The sequence below is a fragment of the Nicotiana attenuata genome, chromosome 1, assembly GCF_001879085.1.
Source record: "Nicotiana attenuata strain UT chromosome 1, NIATTr2, whole genome shotgun sequence".
Classification (NCBI taxonomy): domain Eukaryota; kingdom Viridiplantae; phylum Streptophyta; class Magnoliopsida; order Solanales; family Solanaceae; genus Nicotiana; species Nicotiana attenuata.
In genome coordinates, this window is record NC_031989.1 from 55,046,546 (window position 1) to 55,067,957 (window position 21,412).

At 41.6% G+C, this 21,412-nt stretch overlaps 1 protein-coding gene across 1 annotated transcript; it reads left to right on the forward strand.

The window, feature by feature from the left end:
- Window positions 363-19,650, forward strand: LOC109241101 (60S ribosomal protein L26-1-like). Its single transcript, XM_019407822.1, has 3 exons — window positions 363-600; window positions 19,384-19,426; window positions 19,635-19,650. Exons 1-3 carry the CDS (start codon window positions 363-365, stop codon window positions 19,648-19,650), a joined length of 297 nt encoding a protein of 98 aa, XP_019263367.1.

Genomic DNA, 21,412 nt, shown 5'->3' on the forward strand with positions numbered 1-21,412 from the left:
TGTTGAAATAAAAGAAAATAATTTTTCTACATCATGAATAAGAAAATATTATTTTCGCTGAAATTAAAGAAGATACTTTTTACTGCATCATTTTGTTGAAATGAAAGAAAATAAATTTTCTACGTCATGAAAAAAAAACTTTTTTATATCATGAAAAGAAAATACTCATTTAGAAAATAAAAATAAAAATACTCTATCTATAACATGAAAAGAAAGTACTATTAGATTTTCTTCATCAGCCGCATTTGCAGGGTGTGTGAACTAGCTTCGCCAAAATAAAGTACAATCCAAGAGTTTCCTCTTCGTGCCAAAAAAGCCAAAAGGCCCATTTCACAGCTCCATCTAGCGTCCGCCGAGTGTTAATGAGCCCACCCTTATCCTCCGACTTACACACCAAGTACAACGTACGATTAATGCCGGTAAGAAAAGACGACGATGTTCCGGTAGTACGAGGAACATACAAGGGACGTGAGGGTAAAGTTGTCCAAGTTTATCGCAAGAAATGGGTGATTCACATTGAGTGTATAACACATGAGAAGGTTAATGGATCCACAGTTAATGTTGGTATTCACCCATCTAAGACTGTTATTACTAAGCTTAGTGTCATGGCCCGCCACATCATCTTGCTATGTAGGTGCCACTTGATATATATATTTTCCATATGGAAGGGTTACATAAGTTAGGGACTAGCTCTTGGTGAAATATTCTAGAACTATGGAGAATTTCCTTGGGAAAGCTCTAGATATTTATGGACTTGGTAGGAAGACTATTTTGGAAAGCCCTGGAATGTTATAGTCATGTAGAAAATTCTAGACAGTGTACTTATTTGTAAATATATAAGGACTTGTGGAATAATTATTATTTACATACTAGCCCCTAGGTGATTAGTATAAATAGGGGGTATTCATTTGTAACTCACCAAGCAAAACAATCTAGTTCTCTACAATAAAAAGTTTTCTTTGGAAAATTTCTCTTGTCTTTATTATCTAACATTCCTTTAGCAATATTGAGTTATTTATTTTAGGATGACGTGGCATAGTAGGATCGTGGGCAAGTTGTCAAGTGCCGCACGTGTGCTTAGTTCAAGACTAAAGACGTGACACGTGGTATTAGAGCAAAGGTTATGACTAAAGAATGATAGAAAGAATGCAAGAGATTGCTAGAAGGAAGCTTTTTAGGGAACCATGATCGGGATTACCAAGGGCGTGGTACTTGCAAAAGGAACAAATGTGATGGTCCCTAAGAAAAAGAAATATGGCGGTGCACAGGACGCACGCGAGGTGGACGACTTACTTTAGAGGATGGACAAGTACTTTGAGGTAGTCAAGGAGCATAACGAAGTTGTTAAGGTACGCAACTGTCAGGACCCAGATTTCACACCATCAGGATCGTGATGGCGCCTAACCTTTAGAATGCTAGGCATGCCGACAAGTAAACATCTAACACGCTAATCACTAACCAAAACAGTAATTAACAAAAATTTAAACTAAAACAAGATAAGAGGTACGGAAGTTTTATAACAATCTAAACACTAATACACGACTACCTAAAGATCTGGTGTCATAATCCACGAACTACTAAGAGTTTCTGCAAATACTGGTTTAAAGAAAATACATCTGTTCTCTAAATGAAAGAAAACAAGGAAACTACAATAAATGGAAGGTGACTCCAGGGGCTGCGAACGTCAGAAGATTTATCTTGGGTCTCCAAATGGACTAAAGGCAGCAACCCAACTCTAGTCAACGAGGTCCGGTACTGAAATCTGCACAGAAAGTGCAGAGTGCAGTGTCAGTACAACCAACCCCATGTACAGGTAAGTGCCGAGGCTAACCTTAGCGAAGTAGTGACGAGGCTAGGACATGATAATAACATGAACGTATGCAGTTAAATCATATACGAGAAACTAACAACAACGGAAATTTTACAGATAATAACGGGGAGGAGGAAAGCATGCTGAGGGGAATATCAAATCCTAAAAATAGTACAGTACAGACACACAGTAAATGTCATGATTTGCACCAACAGAAATAATAATATAGCAAACATGTGCACGGCATCACCCTTAGTGCTTTTACTCTCGTCCTTATCATAAGAAACAATAGAAACAGCATGACATCACCTTTCATGCAGTAACTCTCACATAACATGGTAGGGCATCACCTTTCATGCATTATCACTCTCAGAATACGGCACGGTATCACCCTTCGTGCATTAATACTCACAAAATATGGCACGGCATCACCCTTCGCGCTTTCTCACTAACTCACAAAACATTGTGCGGCATGACCCTTCGTGCTTTACATTCATCCTCACCCAAAAAAAACAATAACAACCCAGCAAGGGAATCATCAATAACAAACCTCGTTTCAGCATTTAACTTCAAAATATAAATCTCAGCTTGAGTCAATACTCAACCAATATCCAATACCAGGAAAACATAATAAGACTTGTTTAACATAAAGAATAAATAGTTTAAGCATGAACAATACGTATAAAGAAATACAACAGTCACAAGTATAAGACTCACTCACATGCTATGACCCGACAACAGGGTATAGATACTCGTCATCTGACCTATACGTCGTACTCAACAACTAATTACATACCAAATAAGGCAACAATACCTAATCCCTCAAGCTAAGGTTAGCCACAACACTTACCTCGATTCCACGGCCGAAATCAATCCTCAATCACCGCTTTTTCCTTAGTTTCCACCTTCGAACCATTCGTATCTAATCATAATTAACTTAATAATATCAATTATCGCTAAAGAAATCAATTCCAGAGCAAAATTACAAGTTTCCCAACAATTCCCCAAAAAAGTCAAAAATCGACCCCGGGCCCTCTTGGTCAAAACTCGAGGTTCGGACCAATACCCATTCACCCATTCATCCACAAGCCCAACTATGTAATTAGTTTCGGAATCCGACCCCAAATCGAAGTCTAAATTCCCAAATTTGCAAAATCCCCAATTCTTCCTAAAATCCCAAATTCTACCATGAAAGAATAAGATTTAGGGCTAAAAATCTAATGGGTGTTGATGAAAATTGAAGGAAATGTGTTGAAGAACACAAACCTATGAATTGGTGTTGAAATCCCTCTTCAAAATTGCTCCTAGGTCGAGTTTTTATGAAGGAGTTGCGAGTTTTTGATAAAATCCCGATTCTGGTTCTGTTTTAAAAGACTAGACAGGTCTTCTTCGCATTTGCGAGAGACCTGTCGTGTTCGCGATGCGCTACGGCCAGAATAGCCTTCGCATTCGTTGACGGCCTCACATATCATCTTCGGATTCTCATGACCAGAGAGAGGGTGTCAGGTGCTACTTTTGAGCAGATAGTTGATATTGCCCACGAGATTGAGTCAGTTCGTCACCAGGATCGAGATGAGACGGAGGCCAAGAGGCCTCAGGGATCTGGTAGTTTTGGTGGTGTTCTTCGAGAGGTCAGTTTCAGCAAGGAAAGGTCGTCCATTCAGACATGCTCAGTCGGCTCGCCTAGTTCATCGTGGGGCATCATTGGTCCATGGTTCTCACAGTTCTCATTAGGGCGATTCATCACTTAGTGCCCTACAATCCCAGAGTTTGTCCCATGCTCCATCAGTTTAGGGCTCTTCCATACCGGGTCCTTCTACTGGTCATTCCGATCCTATGGGTTCCCTTTATTCCCCGTTCTCCGCACCAGAGAGTTGTTATGAGTGTGGAGATTTAGGACATATGAGGAGACAGTGTTCTCATCTTCTTGGGGGTTCATCTCTGCAGAGGGGCCGGCCCTCGACTTCAGCTCTAGTTACATCACCACTCGCCTAGGCAGCTAGGGGTGGGGGTCTGTCAGCTAGGAGTCGCCCTAGAGGGGGAGGTCAATCTGGTGGTGGTCAGTCTCGTTTCTATGCCCTCCCAGCCAGACCAGACTCCATTGCTTCAGATGTGGTGATTACAGGTATTGTCTCAATTTTCCATAGAGATGCCTTTGTGTTCTTTGATCCTGGTTCCACCTTTTCATATGTGTCGTCGTATTTTTCTCGTTATTTGGATACACCCCGTGAGTCTCTTGTTTCCTCCGTTCTTGTATCTACTTCGGTGGGTAATACTATTATTGTGGACCGCGTGTCACACCTCCTTTTTAACTATTACACCCCGGAAGGGATATAATAAAGGGAGTTTTTCCAATTAAAGGACAATCGAGACGGGATTCGTTTATTAAGAAATTCAGAGTCGCCGCTTGGGAGATTTATGGTGTCCCAAGTCACCGGTTTGAATCCCGAATTGAGGAAAGGGTTTGACTCTGTTTAACAGTCGCGAACCAGAAATCCGGGTAAGGAATTCTGTTAACCTGGGAGAAGGTGTTAGGCATTCCCGGGTTCCGTGGTTCTAGCAAGGTCGCTCAACTGCTATATTTGGCTAAAGTCTGATTTTAATACATGTTATCCTATTGCAATTTTCAAATTGTTTAACCGCTTTTAATTAGTTTTTATTAAAATGAACGTCGTTTAAGAGCGTGTTTTTGGATCAAGTCACATGAAATGCACCCGGATCCTTGACACCTCTTATTCAACGTTTTGGGATTCGGATTTGGGTCACATGAAATGCACACCCGTAGTTAAGAAGGTAAAATTATTAAAAAGCGCGCCTAAAGTGGCTAGCGTCTTTTTAATTTTGCGGGAGGCCATGAAAATTTGCTAAATGGCACGTCCCGAATTTCTAAAATATTTTTAATAAAGCAATTAAAGAGGGCCACGCAATTTGTGATTTTATTTTGCACGGCGCACCTCAATTCGTTCTTAAAGGACAACCTAAAGACGAACTAGCATTATCTATAAGAATTGTCTCTAAAAAAACTTAATTTGTTAACATTATGAATTAACTAACATTATGGTATTCAAGGAAATTCGGCCCCTAGCTCAAGTCCGAACCCGAACAAGGCGATCTCCGTTACTGAAAAAAACCCTTAGCTCAAATCCGCTACTTAACTTGAAAGGCCCATGCCTACAATGTTTCAATTATTTAATGGATTGGTTATCAATCCAGTCTTGGGCCTAATATAGCACGTCTCCGAGGTACTTAAGAAGTTTGAGTACTTGAACAGTTAAAGAATCAAAATTATACTACTGCCTAAGTTAATTTAAGAAAGAGTTGAAGGTTTAAAGGGTTTGAGCTAAGCGTGAAGCCCAACAATTATAAGGTGCAAAGCCGTCCAGAACGGGTAATCCTTAGGCCAAATGGCACTGGCCCAAATGAGAGCCTAAGTGAACATGGATTGCTGAATTTCGAACTGGCGGATACAATTGCTTTAAACTCAACAATGACTGAAAATGTACCATTGAACCATTTGTGATACTAGGCACTGTTGTTCAGATCATAATCAGAATTAACTAACCTATCGCTATATGAAAGCTACAAGTTGCCTGTGACCCCCCATACTTTTAAATTCCTACATTAAAGCTTACTCCTCCATCATTAAGCTTAAAAAAAACAAGAAATACCAGTAAACGAACCATGCCATTAACATGTGATATGTCAACAGATGTAGCCTCCAAGATGAGCTTCGAATGTTCATGATACATCATTGATTGATATACAAGAACAGAAGCGCAGGTCAGCTAATTGATCGAGGGGATAAAGTAACAAGGATACGCATGTTTGTATGAAACCTATTTGACCATGCTGAACTTATATACAAAAATAGAGTTAAATGAGAGCTGGAACTACAACATACTGCCCCAATCTAAGTTCAAATTCATCAATATGACAACTAAATTATAAACTCATAATTATGAAAACAAGATAGCTAAACACATGATTGAACTAAATTTTCATCTTCATTCATCACAGATCCGAGCTTCACATGATATAGAATACAAGTGTGTTCCTGGAAATAACAATGAAATAAAGAAGATGAGATTCTGCAGACAGGGAGAGCAGCCAGCAAACTCAGCAAATGAACCCAGTTTTTCAGGAATCAGCACCAATATAAACCCAAACTAAAGTATGATCGACTAAAAACCAGCTTGGATCAACAGATTCCCAGCAAACAACAAACTAAAACTTGATTTCAAACCAGCGTGATTTTGGTTAACGAAAGATGTTTCAGAACTATAGAGACTCCAGGAATACACTCGAAGATTTCAATGGAACAGTAGTATTTTTGTATTTTTTTTAATTTTTTAGATTCAAACTCTTTGAAACAGCAATCTATGCAGCTTTTTCGTTCCTGGATTTTTCAGCTCGCCCCCCCCCCCTTTTTCCAATGACTTCCAAGGAGAGTATATCAATGCCTTTATAGGCAATTCATCAGGGCAAACTTCAGACCTTATTTTTTATCCTTTGCCCCCTTTTGAATTTTTATTTTAACTGAGTTACCCCTAAATTTCTGCCTTGCTACCCAAGTAAGTGCTATTAAAACCAGACATTCCATTCAAGTCCCCAACCTAGAAGCTTCTAGGGGCTTCCCAATCTGTTACAACAAAGATTCCACCAGCTAAATTCCTAAACTAACCTTTAAAACCTCTGTTTTTACTTTGGAGACCAACCTGGGTCAAGTTAACCCAAGGCCCCAAATGAATGAACGGGCCACTCTTCTCTTCATCAATTGAATCAAATGCAAACCAATCTCCTAGACAACTTGCTCAGTAAAAAAAAANAGAGAGAAATAAACAACAGAGAATTAAAAGAACTGAGTCAAGGAACTCAAATGATTCAAGCAAAACAAACAACAAGGAGGGAACACTTAACCAATCTAGCAGTCAAATGGGAAACTGGTGAACCAAGCCACGAATCAAGCAAGACAAACAAACAAATGACTTAACAGTATTTAACCCCAAATGCGTCTGTGTTTAAACCGAAATTCATCAATCTTGAAAGAAAAGGAAAAGGAGGCAAAGAAAAGAAGGGGAATAATTAGACAAACGGAGAAACTAAGGGAGATAGAAATACCTAAACAAAAACCGGCGAAGAACGACTCAAGTTAATCGAGCCCCGACTCCTCTGATTTGAACCAAAATGGGTGTTAACCGACTGTTCTTGTGAGAACAACCGACTAGCACTTGTTTCAGGCCCAAATTATCTTCAAAGCGGGAGGACATGCACCCAAGCCCTTGCATGACGAGTTCAAGACTGGAATGGATTTAGGGTTGGAATTTTAGATCTAATGTTCGAGACGTTTCAACTAGATTTGATGAAAGCTGGTTTGAGATTTGGGGAGAGGGGGTCACGGTGAATCCGTGATGTATTTTTTGTGGGGTTTGGCGGTGGCGCCGCCACCTCAGGGTGGTGGAGAATAGGGGCGGCGGGCTAGGGTTCCTACACCGTCTCTGAGAGAGAGTGGATTTGGGAGAGACGAGTGACCGGGGGGGAGGTGTTTCAGACACTTATATATTATTTCCACCCCAGTTCCCGACTGTCGGATGAAGGGAAATCAACGGCCAAGATCAAAACTTAGACGAAATGGGGTCGTTTGGCTAAATGGGGAGGGGGGGGGGGACCGGACCGGGTCAGGAATGAAATTGGGCTTGGTCTGTTGGGTTTTGGGGGGAGAAATCTATTTGGGCTAGTGAATTAGTTCAAACTGGCCCAATTTCTTCTTCTCTTCATTTTATTTCCTTTTCCTTTTCTTTTCCTTTTCAACTTTCTTTTTAATTCCCTTTTCTTTTAAAAACAAAAACAAAACTAACTTAATTCCTAACCCAAAGTATCCTACCAACTTACGTTAATTAACTTAAATAGTTTTCACAACTAATTAAATACCAAATTAAAGGAAAACTAACAAAATTTAAAGCTAAAAATTAAACAATGCTAAAATAAATCATTTTTTGAGGTTTTCCAATTTTGCAAAACACTAGTTTACCAATTATTTTTAAAAAAACAACATTAAACCCTAAATGCAAATGTAGTGTATACTTTTCTATTTTTCATTGATTAAAATGCACAAACAAAATGCAAACAATTAATAGACAATGTCACAAAATTCACAAAATTGCAAATACTGGACGAAATTATTTTGTTTTGAAACTATGGGAGTAATTCATATCGGGCAAAAATCACGTGCTCACACTGCGTATATCGGTCGTGTGTGGTGACGATTGGGGGTCTGGTGACCCGAGTGTACCTTTTGTTGCTGTGTATAGTGGACTTTGATGTGATATTAGGCATGGATTGGCTATCTCTGTGTCGGGCTATATTGGACTGTCATGCTAAGACAGTGACGTTGGCTATGCCGGGTGTGCCACGGATTAGTGGCGAGGTTCGACTGATTTTGTCCCCAGTACGGTGATTTCATTTTTGAAGGCCCAGCGGATGGTTGGGAAAGGTTGTCTTTCATACTTAACCTTTGTGAGGAACGTCAGTGCAGAGACTCATAGTATCGATTCTATTCCAGTAGTAAGGGACTTTCCCGATGTGTTTCCTGCAGACCTGCCGGGCATTCCCCTAGACAGGGATATTGATTTTGGTATTGATCTGGTGCCGGGCACTCAGCCCATTTCTATTCCACCGTATCGTATGCCACCGGCGGGGTTGAAAGAGTTGAAGGAGTAGCTTTAGGAACTCCTTGATAAGGGGTTTATTCGGCTAGTGTGTCACCTTGGGGGGCGCCTGTTCTATTTGTGAAGAAGAAGGATGGCACGATGAGGATGTGCATTGATTACAGGCAGTTGAACAAAGTTACAATCAAGAATAAGTATCCTTTTCCTCGTATTGATGATTTATTCGACCAGCTTCAGAGAGCGAGGGTGTTCTCCAAGATTGATCTCCGGTCAGGGTATCACCATTTGAAGATCAAGGATTCGGATATTCTTAAGATGGCTTTCAGGACCTGATATGGTCATTATGAGTTCCTTGTGATGTCTTTTGGGCTGACTAATGCCCCAGCAGCGTTCATGCATTTGATGAACAGCATGTTTCGACCTTATCTCGACTCCTTTGTGATTGTGTTCATTGATGATATTATGGTGTATTTGCGTAGTCGGGATGAGCATGCTGAGCATTTGAGAGTTGTGTTGCTGCGGCTAACGGAGGAGAAACTTTATGCAAAGTTCTCCAAGTGTGAGTTTTGGCTCAGTTTAGTGGCTTTCTTGGGGCACGCGGTGTCCAGTGAGGGTATTCAGGTTGATTCGAAGAAGATAGAGGCGGTTCAAAGTTGGCCCAGACCGTCCTTACCTACAGAGATTCACAGCTTTCTTGGTTTGGCGGGTTATTACCGTCGGTTCGTTCAGGGATTTTCATCTATTGCATCACCTTTGACCAAATTGACTCAAAAGGGTGCTCCATTCGGGTGGTCGGATGAGTGCGAGGCGAGCTTTTAGAAGCTTAAGACTGCCTTGACCACAGCTCGAGTGTTAGTTTTGTCTTCGGCTTCAGGTTCATATGCAGTGTATTGTGATGCTTCGAGAGTTGGTATTGGGTATGTGTTGATGTAGGAGGGTAGAGTGATTGCTTGTAATTCTTGTCAGTTGAAGCCCCATGAGAAGGACTACCCCGTTCATGATCTAGAGTTGGCCGCCATTGTTCACGCGTTGAAGATTTAGAGGCATTATCTGTATGGTGTGTTTTGTGAGGTGTTCACTGATCATCGTAGCCTCCAGCACTTATTCAAGTAGAAGGATCTCAATTTGAGGCAGCGGAGATGGTTGGAGCTGCTAAAGAACTATGATATCACTATCGTGTACCATCTGGGGAAGGCCAATGTAGTGGCCGATGCTTTGAGTAGGAAGGCGGTGAGTATGGGCAATTTGGCATATATTCCTGTTGGGGAGAGACCTCTTTCAGTTGATGTTCAGGCCTTGGCCAATCGGTTTGTGAGGTTGGATATTTCAGGTGCCTAGTTGGGTCTTAGCTTGTGTGATTTCTCGGTCTTCCTTGTTTGATCGCATCAGAGAGCGCCAGTATGATGATCCTCAATTTCTTGTCCTCAAGGACAGAGTTCAGCACGACGATGCCAGAGATGTGACTATTGGTGATGATGGGGTATTCAGGATCCAGGGCCGGATATGTGTGCCCAATGTAGATGGGCTTCGGGAGTTGATTCTAGAGGAGGCCAAAAGCTCGCGGTATTCCATCCATCCGGGTGTCGCGAAGATGTATCAGGACTTGAGACAGCATTACTGGTGGAGGAGAATTAAGAAGGATATTGTGGGATTTTTAGCTCGGTCTCTCAACTGTCAATATGAGCATCAGAGACCGGGTGGCTTGCTTCAGCGGTTAGATATTCCAGGGTGGAAGTGGGAGCGGATCACCATGGACTTTGTAGTTGGACTCCCACGGACTTTGAGGAAGTTCGATGCTATTTGGGTGATTGTGGATCGGCTGACAAAGTCCGCGCACTTCATTCCTGTGTGTACTACCTATTCCTCAGAGCGGCTAGCAGAGATTTACATCCGAGACATTGTTCGCCTGCATGGTATTCCAGTTTCCATCATTTCAGACAGAGGTGCTCAGTTTATTTCGCAATTTTGGAGATTCGTACAACGAGAGTTGGGTACTCAGGTGGAGTTAAGCACAGCTTTTCACCCTCAGACGGATGGGAAGTCCGAGCGCACTATTCAGATATTGGAGGACTTGTTGCGCGCTTGTGTTATTGATTATAGGGGTTCATGGGATCAGTTTCTACCGCTCGCGGAGTTTGCATATAATAACATCTATCAGTCGAGTATTCAGATGGCTCCATGTGAGGCTTTATATGGAAGACGATGTAGATCTCTAGTTGGTTGGTTTGAGCCGGGAGAGGCTAGGCTTTTGGGTGCAGACTTGGTGCAGAATGCTTTGGACAAGGTGAAAGTGATTCAGGAGCGGCTTTGTACAGCGCAATCGCGACAGAAGATCTATGCTGATAGGAAGGTTTGCCATGTGTCTTACATGGTTGGGGAGAAGGTTCTACTGAAGATTTCACCCACAAAGGGTGTTATGAGATTTGGGAAGAAGGGTAAGTTGAGTCCTCGGTTCATTGGGCCTTTTGAGGTGCTTCGGAGAATTGGGGAGGTGGTTTATGAGCTGGCTTTGCCACCTAGCTTGTCGAGTGAGCATTCGGTATTTCATGTTTCTTTGCTCCGGAAGTATATTGGCGATCCGTCTCATGTTTTGGATTTTAGCACGGTTCAGTTAGATGGTGATTTGACTTATGATATGGAGCCAGTGGCTATTTTGGAGCGTCAAGTCCGAAAGTTGAGATCAAAGGATATAGCTTCAGTGAAAGTGCAGTGGAGAGGTCGGCCCATGGAGGAGGCTACCTGGGAGACCGAGTGGGAGATACGGAGTAGATATCCTCGCCTATTTGAGGCTTCAGGTATGTTTCTTGACTCGTTCGAGGACGAACGTCTGTTTAAGAGGGGGAGGATGTAACGACCCGGTCGGTCGTTTCATGAGTTACAGCCCCATTTTCCTCATTTCTGCTTCTTTATGTGTTGTTTAGCTTTATTTTGTCGTATCGTGTTGGTTGGTTCGGGCTTGGAGTAGTTTTTGAGGGATACGAGACACTTAGTCTCTTAAGTTGGCCATTTAGTTGGAAAAGTCAATCGAAAGTTGACTTGTGGATAAATGATCTCGAAATTGGGCTTTTATGGTTTGGATAGCTTCGTTAGGTGATTTGGGACTTAGGAGCATGATCGAAATGTATTTCGGAGGTCCGTGGTAGATTTAGGCTTGAATTGGTGAAATTGAAATTTTGGCGTTTTTCGGTTGGTAGTGGAAATCTTGATATCGGGGTCGGATTGGAATTTCATAAATTGGAGTAGGTCCTTTGTGTCATTTTTGATGTGTGTGCAAAATTTCAGGTTATTCGGACGAGGTTTGATAGGTTTTTATATCATTTGCAGAATTCGGAAGTTTTGGGATCCTTAGACTTGAATCCGATGGTGATTTGATCTTTTGGGGTTGTTTTGAGTGTTCCGAAGGTTGGAATAAGTTTGATTGATGTTATGGGATGTGTTGGCATGTTTGGCTGAGGTCCCGAGGACCTTGGGTGCGTTTCGGATGCTCAACGGGTCATTTTTTGACTTGAAAGGTTAGCAGATTTTGCTAGTATTTTGTTGCAGAAGATATGTTCTTCGCATTCGCGAAGATTGTCCCGCGTTCGTGAAGAACAGCTTGGTCAGGGGGTGAAGATTCTCTTCGAGTTCACGAGTAAGGGTACGCGCTCGCGTAGGTTCGAGTCTCCGGTGAATCGCGGACGCGTGGGTGGCGTCAAGTTCGCGTAGGGAAGTTGGAGCAGCTGGGACCCCAGGAGTTTGTTCATCGCGTTCACGTAGGAAGGATCATGTTCATGAAGGCTCTGGCAGCTGAAGCTTCACGTTTGCGGGAAGGAGCTCGCGTTAGCGAAAGAGGAAAGACTGAGCGTTCGCGATGAAGGTCGCATCTGGGCAGAATGTTAAGTTCAAAAACGAGGGTTTTAGGCCATAATTTCAAAACTCATTAGAGAGCTCGGGAGAAGGCGAATATAGTGGGGATTTTAAGAGGAGTGATTGGGGTAAGTGTTCTTCACTTGTTTTTGGTTGAATTACATGATTATGTCTTGATTCTTATTATTTAATTTGAGAATTTGGGGTGAAAATTGGGGAAAATGGAAGAAAATTTGGAGAGTGGACTTTTGTGGGATTCCGATGGCCATTTGAAGTCAGATTTTGGTGAATTTTATATGGGTAGACTCGTGGGAGGATAAGGAATTTAATGGTGTGATTTTTATCGGATTTCGAGACGTGGGCCCGGGGGTCGGATTTGGCCAATTTCGGGATTTTTGTTGTAATTTGGTTATTTTCGCGTGGGCTTTATTCCTTTATCATATATTGATGTTATGATTTATAATTTGGATAGATTCGGGGCGATTTGAGGCCGAATCGAATGGCAAAGGCATCGCGAAGTAGATTTTCATCTGGTTTGAGGTAAGTAACGATTGTAAATCTAGACCTGAGGGTATGAAACCCTGGAATTTCATACTGTCTTGATAAATGAGGTGGACGGGCGTGTGGGCGTGCACCGGTAGGGATTGCGACTTGGTCTGTCCCATACTAGCAGTAGTGTTGCTTATTTTGATAAACTCTATATGATATCTATGTGTTTTAGAAATGAATCTGTTAATTTGGTTGAATGCCATGTTTGGGGCCTTGTGCCGAACTGTTTGAACCCTTAGAGGCATTTTACTAATTTCCTCACACTGTTTTGATTTGAAAGCATATCCTCAGTCATGATTTTTATCTGTTTACTTTTGATTGAGTTTCATTACTCTGTTTTAAATATATGAAAGCTATTTGGGCTAAGTTTCTCTGATTTTTTACTGAAATGCCCGAGTGGCTGTGTGGTTGATGACTGAGAGAGGTGGAGGACCTGATGGTGAGGATTATATAAATATTTATGGATCGGGCTGCACGCGCGCAGCGATATTTATATGTATATGGATCGGGCTGCACGCCGCAGCGATATGTTTGATCGGGCTGCACGCCGCAGCGATATAGCGTTTGGGCTGTAGGAGCCCCTCCGGAGTCTGCACACCCCTAGTGAGCGCAGTCGACTATATATTTACGGATCGGGCAGCACGCCGCAGCGGTTATTATTATGAGATATTTATTGAGCGAGAGTGGTGAGTGTGAGTGCTGATTGATGAGAGTTGAGTCACGAGTGACTGAGAGACTTGCCCGAGAGGCTATATATATATGAGTTATACTTTGCCCGGGGGGCTTGTTTATGAGCTTACTATTTTCACCCTTCTTTTATGCTGAGCCTCTATTAAAAATATTGAACAAACGTTTTAAGTGATTTTCATTGAAACTGGAGTTTTCACGAGATGTTTGGAAGTTAAACTACGGATTTGACTTTGATATTTCTATTGAGATTCTATGTTAAATTATGTATATGTTTTAAAAGCTCGTCACTGCACTCGGCCTTTATTTACTATGGTTACTTACTGAGTTGGCGTACTCACGTTACTCCCTGCACCTTGTGTGCAGATCCAGGTGCTAGAGCATCAGAGAGAGAGCTTTCAGCAGCTTCTGATATTTCTGGAGATAGCAAGGTAGTTGCACGGCGTTCGCAGCCCTGCCTTTCTCCTTCCTATCCTTGGTGTTATTTATTTCAGTCTTTTCTTCTTGTATTGAGTAGACAATACTGGACAGTATCTTAGTGGCTCATGACTAGTGACACCAGGATCGGGCAGTGTGGATGTATTTGCGTACTTGTTCTTCCGCGTATTTTGTTATATTAAAATGAAAGACTTGTGATCTTAACTAATTTGGAAAGGAATTTATAGAAGACCTTTATGTTATTAGTGTTGAATCGGCTTGCCTAGTACTGTGATAGGTGCCATCACGACCGGGGTGGTTAGGGGTCGAGACACGTAACAACCGGCTGAGCTACTCCCACTGGCTGAGCTGTTGGAGTCTGAAACTGAGGGGCCATCTGCTTCGGAGTGTGGGTAGCTGGAGTCTGGGCTCCTCCCCTAGCCCGAGAGACGGCTGGTGCTACCGGAAATGTGCCAGTCTGAGCAACGCTCTCCATAAGGCCCACTAGACGGACCAAAGCATCCTGGAGTACCGGGCTAGCGATGAACCCCTCTGGAACGTGAGCTCGCCCTGCCGGAATGGTCTGGGCCGGAACCTCATCATCAAACTCCACCTGAGGCTCGGTTACTGGTGCTGTTTCTCGAGCTCTAGGCTGAGCCCTTCCCTTATCTCGGCCTCTAGCATAGCCTCGGCCTCGTCCTCTACCCCTTGTAGGAGCTGCCACTAGGGGCTCGGGCTTCTGATCAGCTGATGAAGTGGTACGTGTTCTCGCCATCTGCGAAAGAACAAGAGTTGAAAGTTCGAATAGCATTGAGAAATCAAATCGCACAATAGAGGATAATAGATGTGAAGTTATTCCTACAATCTGTAGCCTCTGGGATAAGCACAGACGTCTCCGTACCGATCCCTCGGACTCTATCGAGCTTGTTCATGAATTGTGAGACCTAGGCAACCTAGTGCTCTGATACCAACTTGTCACGACCCGAATTTTCTACCATCGGGATCGTGATGGCGCCTAAACTTTAGAATGCTAGGCAAGCAAACAGATAAGGATCTAACACGCTAATCACTAACCAAAATAGTAATTAACAATAATTTAAACTAAAACAAGATAAGAAGTGCGGAAGTTTTATAACAATCTAAACACTAATACACGACTACCAAAGATCTGGTGTCACAATCCACGAACTACTAAGAGTTTCTCAAATACTGGTTTAAAGAATATACATTTCTTCTCAAAATGAAAGAAAACAGGGAAACTAGGATAAATGGAAGGGGACTCCAAGGTCTGCGAACATCGCCAAATCTACCTTGGGTCTCCTAATGGACTGAAGGCAGCAACCCAACTCTGGTCAACGAGGTCCGATACTAAAATTTACACAGGAAGTGCAGAGTGCAGTATCAGTACAACTGACCCCATGTATTGGTAAGTGCCGAGCCTAACCTCAGCGAAGTAGTGACGAGGCTAGGACACGACAATAACATGAACATGTGCAGTTAAATCATATACGAGAAAATAACAACGGAAATTTAACAGATAATAACGGGGAGGGGGAAAATATGCTGAGGGGAATATCAAATCCTGAAAATAGTACAGTACAGAAACATAATAAATATCATGATTTGCTCCAACGGAAATAATAACATAGCAAACATGTGCACGACATCACCCTTAGTACTTTTACTCTCGTCCTTACCATAAGAAACAACAGAAATGGCACGGCATCACCCTTCGTGCATTAACTCTCTCATAACATGGCACGGCATCACCCTTCGTGCATTATCACTCCCAGAATACGGCACGGCATCACCCTTCGTGCATTCACACTCACAAAATATGGCACGACATCACCCTTCGTGCTTTATCACTCACTTACACAACATTGCACGGCATCACCCTTCGTGTTTTACACTCTTCCTCTCCCAAACAAACGGAACAATAACAACCCGGCAAGGGAATCATCAATAACCAACCTCGTTTCAGCATTTAACTTCAAAATATAAATTTCAACTTGAGTCAATACTCAACCAATATCCAATACCAGGAAAACATAATAAGACTTGTTTAACATAAAGAATAACCAGTTTAAGCATGAACAATATGTATAAAGAAATACAACAGTCACAAGTATAAGACTCACTCGCATGCTATGACCCGACAACAACATATAGATACTCGTCACCTTACCTATACGTCGTACTCAACAACTAATCATATAGCAAATAAGGCAATAATACATAATCCCTCAAGCTAAGGTTAGCCACAACACTTACCTCGATTCCACGGCCGAACTCAAGCCTCAATCACCGTTTTTCCCTTAGTTTTCACCTACAAACCACTCGTATCTAATCATAACTAACTTAATAATATCAATTATCGCTAATGAAATTAATTCCAATGAAAAATTTCAAGTTTCCCAACAATTCCCCAAAAAAGTCAAAAACTGACCCTGGGCCCGCTTGGTCAAAACTCGAGGTTCGGACCAAAACCCATTCACCCACGAGCCCATATATGTAATTAGTTTTGGAATCCGACCCCAAATCGAGGTCTAAATTCCCAAATTTGGAAAATCCCCATATCTTCCTAAAATCCCTCGTTCTACCATGAAAGAACCAGATTTAGTGCTCAAAATCTAATGGGTGTTGATGGAAATTGAAGGAAATGAGTTGAAGAACACAAACCTATGAATTGGTGTTGAAATCCCTCTTCAAAATCGCTCCTAGGTCGAGTTACTGGACAGGTCTTCTTCGCGTTCGCGAGAGACCTGTCACGTTCGTGATGCACTGTGGCAAGAATGGACTTCCCGTTCGCGAAGATTCCCCAGCCCACCTCCATTTTACTCTATGCGTTCGCATGATGCCGGTCGCGTTTGCAAAGAGCAGCCCCTAGTGCTCCGCGTTCAGGACCAGGGCTTCGCATTCGTGATGAACAATCCCCTCCCCAGCCCAGGTTCACTTTGCGTTCGCGAGCGTTGCTTCGCGAACACGAAGCACAAAGTATCAGCATACCAGAAGGAGCAAACACGGTAGAATTTTTAAGGGTAAATCACCCCAAAGCCTATCCGAAACTCACCCGAGCCCTCGAGGCTCCAAACCAAACATGCACACAAGTCTAAAAATATCATACGGACTTGCTTGCGTGATCAAATTGCCAAAATAACACCTAGAACTACGAATTTAGCATCAAATTGCACGAAATATTTCAAGAAAGGACAAAAGTTCTATTTTCTCAACCAAAAGGTGCGAATCACGTCAAATCAGTCGCGTTACTCACCAAATTTCATAGTAAGGTATAAATATCATAATGTACCTGTACCGGGCTCCGAAACCACAATACGGACCCGGTATCAACAAAATCAATTATTAAACAAATTCTTAAAACCTTATATTTCCAGTTTAACAATTTTCATCAAAAATTCATTTCTCGGGCTAGGGACCTTGGAATTCGATTCCGGGCATACTCCAGGTCCCATATTTTACTACGGACCCTCCGGGACCGTCAAAACACGAGTCTGGGTCCATTTACTCAAAATGTTGACCAAAGTCAACTAAAATCTACTTTTAAAGGCAAAACTTAATATTTTCTCAAATTTTCACATAGAGGCTTTCCAGAAACGCGCCCGGACTACGCACGCAAATTGTGGAGAAAGAAAACGAAGCTTTGAAGACCTCGGAACCCCGAATTGGGTTCTAAAACACGAGATGACCTTTACGGTCATCACAGCAATCCCTCAATGTACTTGACCGAGGTTGTCGCGCTATTGTGGCATTGGAAGTGTGCTGACATGAGAAGGAGATATGCAAGATTGACATGTGGGAGCAGTTGAAGAAGGAGTTGAAGAAACAATTCTACCCAATGAATGTAGTGTATGAGGCTAGGCGGAAGCTAAGGGAGCTACGACAGACGGCCACAATTCTAGAGTATGTGCACGTGTTCACTACCTTAATGCTGCAAATCCCGTCGTTGTCCGAGGAAGATTTCCTCTTCTATTTCATGGATAGGTTTCAAAAGTGGGCAAAGCAGGTGTTAAGAAGGCATTAAGTAGCCAGCGTGGACGAGGCCATAGCGGTAGCCGAGTCGCTCGTTGACTTCAAAATGGAGCCTGCCAAGTCCAAATAAGGCAACACCGAAAGGGGTAGGGGAGATCATGACAAGGATAACGGGAAAGGCATAGCGGAGGTATACAAGGGCACTGGCAAGGGCCATCCCATAACGGATAGGAGTCCAAGCGAAACGGCATGGGGTCGAAAAACAGTAGCGAGTACGTGCATAAAGGAGGGTGCTACTTCTAAAAAGGATCACATCGGGCAAGTGAATGCTCAGATTTTGGGAGGCTTGCAGCAATGATTGGGAACTTCGCTCAAGCACATAAGGGTGACACAGGAGGGATCGCCTGTATTGGGCGGACGCACTTGGAATCTAAATCGAAAGTAGGGGATTCCAAAGCCTATTTTGGCACCATGCAAATGGAGCATGGTGGCATCAAGAAAAGTTGGGCGGACATAGTTGAAGAGGATGGCAAGTTACAAATTGATGCCACGCTATCAGACTTGGACGGTGAACCAAGCAGAGGGGTCAAGTTTTATAGCAAGGCTGTGACCGCGGAGGGCAGCCAAATAGGGAGTGGAAGCATGGACTCGATGATTCAGAAGCTGCTAGACTTGGTTGAGTCATGGGGAGATTCAGGCCAAGAGCAAGGAGAAACATCCGATGGGTGGAGGATTGAGGTCGTCATTGCTAGTCGTCCAAAGTACAAACGAGGCAAGAAGAAAGGTGACCAGTACCTTGTGACATGGGAAGGCGAACCGCTCCATAGAGCATCATGGCTAATGGACAAAGATCTCCGGCGATGCTAAGGCGAGATGCACACGTACGTGTCGATGCTTTGTGTCGAGGGCGGCACAGAATTGGATAGGGGAGAGTGTCATGGCCCGCCACATCATCGTGCCACGTAGGTGCCACTTGACATATATTTTTGCCCTATGGAAGGGTTACATAAGTTAGGGACTAGCTCTTGGTGGAATATTCTAGAACTATGGAGAATTTCCTTGGGAAAGCTCTAGACATTTATGGACTTGGTAGGAAGACTATTTTGGAAAGCCCTAGAATGTTATAGTCATGTAGAAAATTCTAGAGTGTGTACTTATTTGTAAATGTAGAAGAACTTGTGGAACAATTATTATTTACACACTAGCCCCTAGGTGATCAGTATAAATAGGATGTATTCATTTGTAACTCACCAAGCAAAACAATCAAGTTCTCCACAATAAATAGCTTTTCATTGGCAAATTTCTCTTGTCTTTCTTATGTAACAATCTCTTAGCGATCTTGAGTGTAGTATTTTAGGCTGACTTGGCATAACAGGATCTTGAGCAAGTTGTCAAGTGCCGCACGTGTTCAAAACTAAGGATATGACGCCAGGCTTGATAAGGACCGTAAATCTTTGATAGATCGTAAGCAGGGGCGGATGTAGTGTTCAATTTACGGGTTTAATAAAACCTATAATTTTCAACGTGGAATAAAAATTTATGTGTAAAAAATCATTAAAATTACATAAATAGTAGTTATGAACCCATAATTTTAAGCATATAATTCGTTCAATGCTGAAAACCTAAAAAGTTGAACCCATAAAATTTAATTCTTGGATCCGCCTCTGAATTCGTAAGGCTAATTGACGTGCTGCTGCTGATAAAGACAAGGGCACTAAGTTCACTACTGAGGATATCATGCAGACCGTTGATTATTATTTATCTTTTTTCTCTTCTTTTTTTGAGGTTTTCTTCTATTTAATAGTTAAAAATTAAAGTCACACCCTTTCATTAAAACTCCTAATTACACATGTTCCGTTAAGAAATCAAAAGTCAGGCCCAAGTATCAATTACATGGTAAGAGAAAGTTCCATATTAATTGCAGTTCATAACGAGAAAGGCACTGTTTCGAATTTTATATTCAAAACTTCGGACTTTTCAAATTCTAGCATTTAAAGGTGAAATCATCCTTTACTATTTAAATTCTTCCATCACAGGTGAAGAATGGAAATACGCTTCAAATCTTTCACCCTCTTTTTATCTTTTCTCTAATTCACTCGTATATATTTTTTAGTTGTGAGGCTACTTTGCTTTTTCACCAAAGAATTTTAATTTTGTTAATTATAATAGATTAGTGAATTTATTTTTATAGGTGATGGTTTATTTACATTTTTTTAGAGTGAATTGTGGTGCATTTGAAATGATGATCAAACAGATAATATAGTATACATATCTGATTTATTAATGTTGAATGTATTTCTCCTATGTATGACCCATGGACATGGTCCTGTTTTTTCCCTGGAAGAAGAAATGCTGAGAAATTGTTTGCTACGTCCTTTGCATGTTTTATAGTGTTAGATATACTGGGAATAGAATTGGTGATACTGTCACATCCCATAGTGTAAATTCTATTTATCTTTTGTCTCTATCTTTTTACTATTTCCTTACATTTTTTGATTTCTCTTATTTTAGAAAATCCACATACTATAACTCACATCAAAACTAGCATTAAGTCCAAAAAAAAAAAAACTATTAGTGAAAGCATAATTTAAATATATTGTAAGGTTTTTTTTTTTTTTTTTGGTTTTTTATACTCTAAGTGGCCTGAAGACGATCGATACCTATTATAAGGTATTTTGACTATGAGAATAATCACATAATACAAAATCATGACACAGAGATACTTCCAAGAAAGAATATGACAAGTTAATATTTTATATACGGAAATGATTAAAAAATAAGTAATTTAAATTGTTGTTATTTTAATTTGGAACAAAATAGTTGCAATATATGGAGAATTTAGATTGGATTATTAAAATCAGAAAGATTTTGTATTTTCCTTTTTTTGGTTTAAAAGGCTGGAATTGAACCAGCGACACTAGAGGCAACACTAGAGTATATTTGAACACTCTTCGCCACTAAGTTGCAACTCTAAACTGTTTAAAGCGTGCTTATGTTAGCAATTTGTATTCAAAATCAGTAAATCAACAAACGTTAGTGTAAAAAATAAAGCAGAAAAAAATTTCAAGCCCAGAAGTTTCTTATGTTTCCTTAAAAAATTTAATCCCCTCACAATGCCCAAGGTTGCGGATTAATTCCTCCCAGGATAAAACGGAATAATTATTCTGTGATAGCGGCACTTCAAAACACAAAATTTCGGCGAACTCAAATGGCGGAGCAAATCACACAAATGCTTATGTTTTGTTTTTGAAAAAACAATGCAGAAAGATTGAGGGGAGAGATTTCAGATTCTTCGGAGGTAGATCTGTGTATAGCCAACAAAGTTGAGTCCGCGATTTTCCAACGCGCGAAAATATTTAGAAAAGAAAATGTTAAATGATGGAAAAGAAAAATAAATTTGGTCCAAAAAATTATCAATATCCGAAGCCGGAGCCGAAGTCTAGCCGCG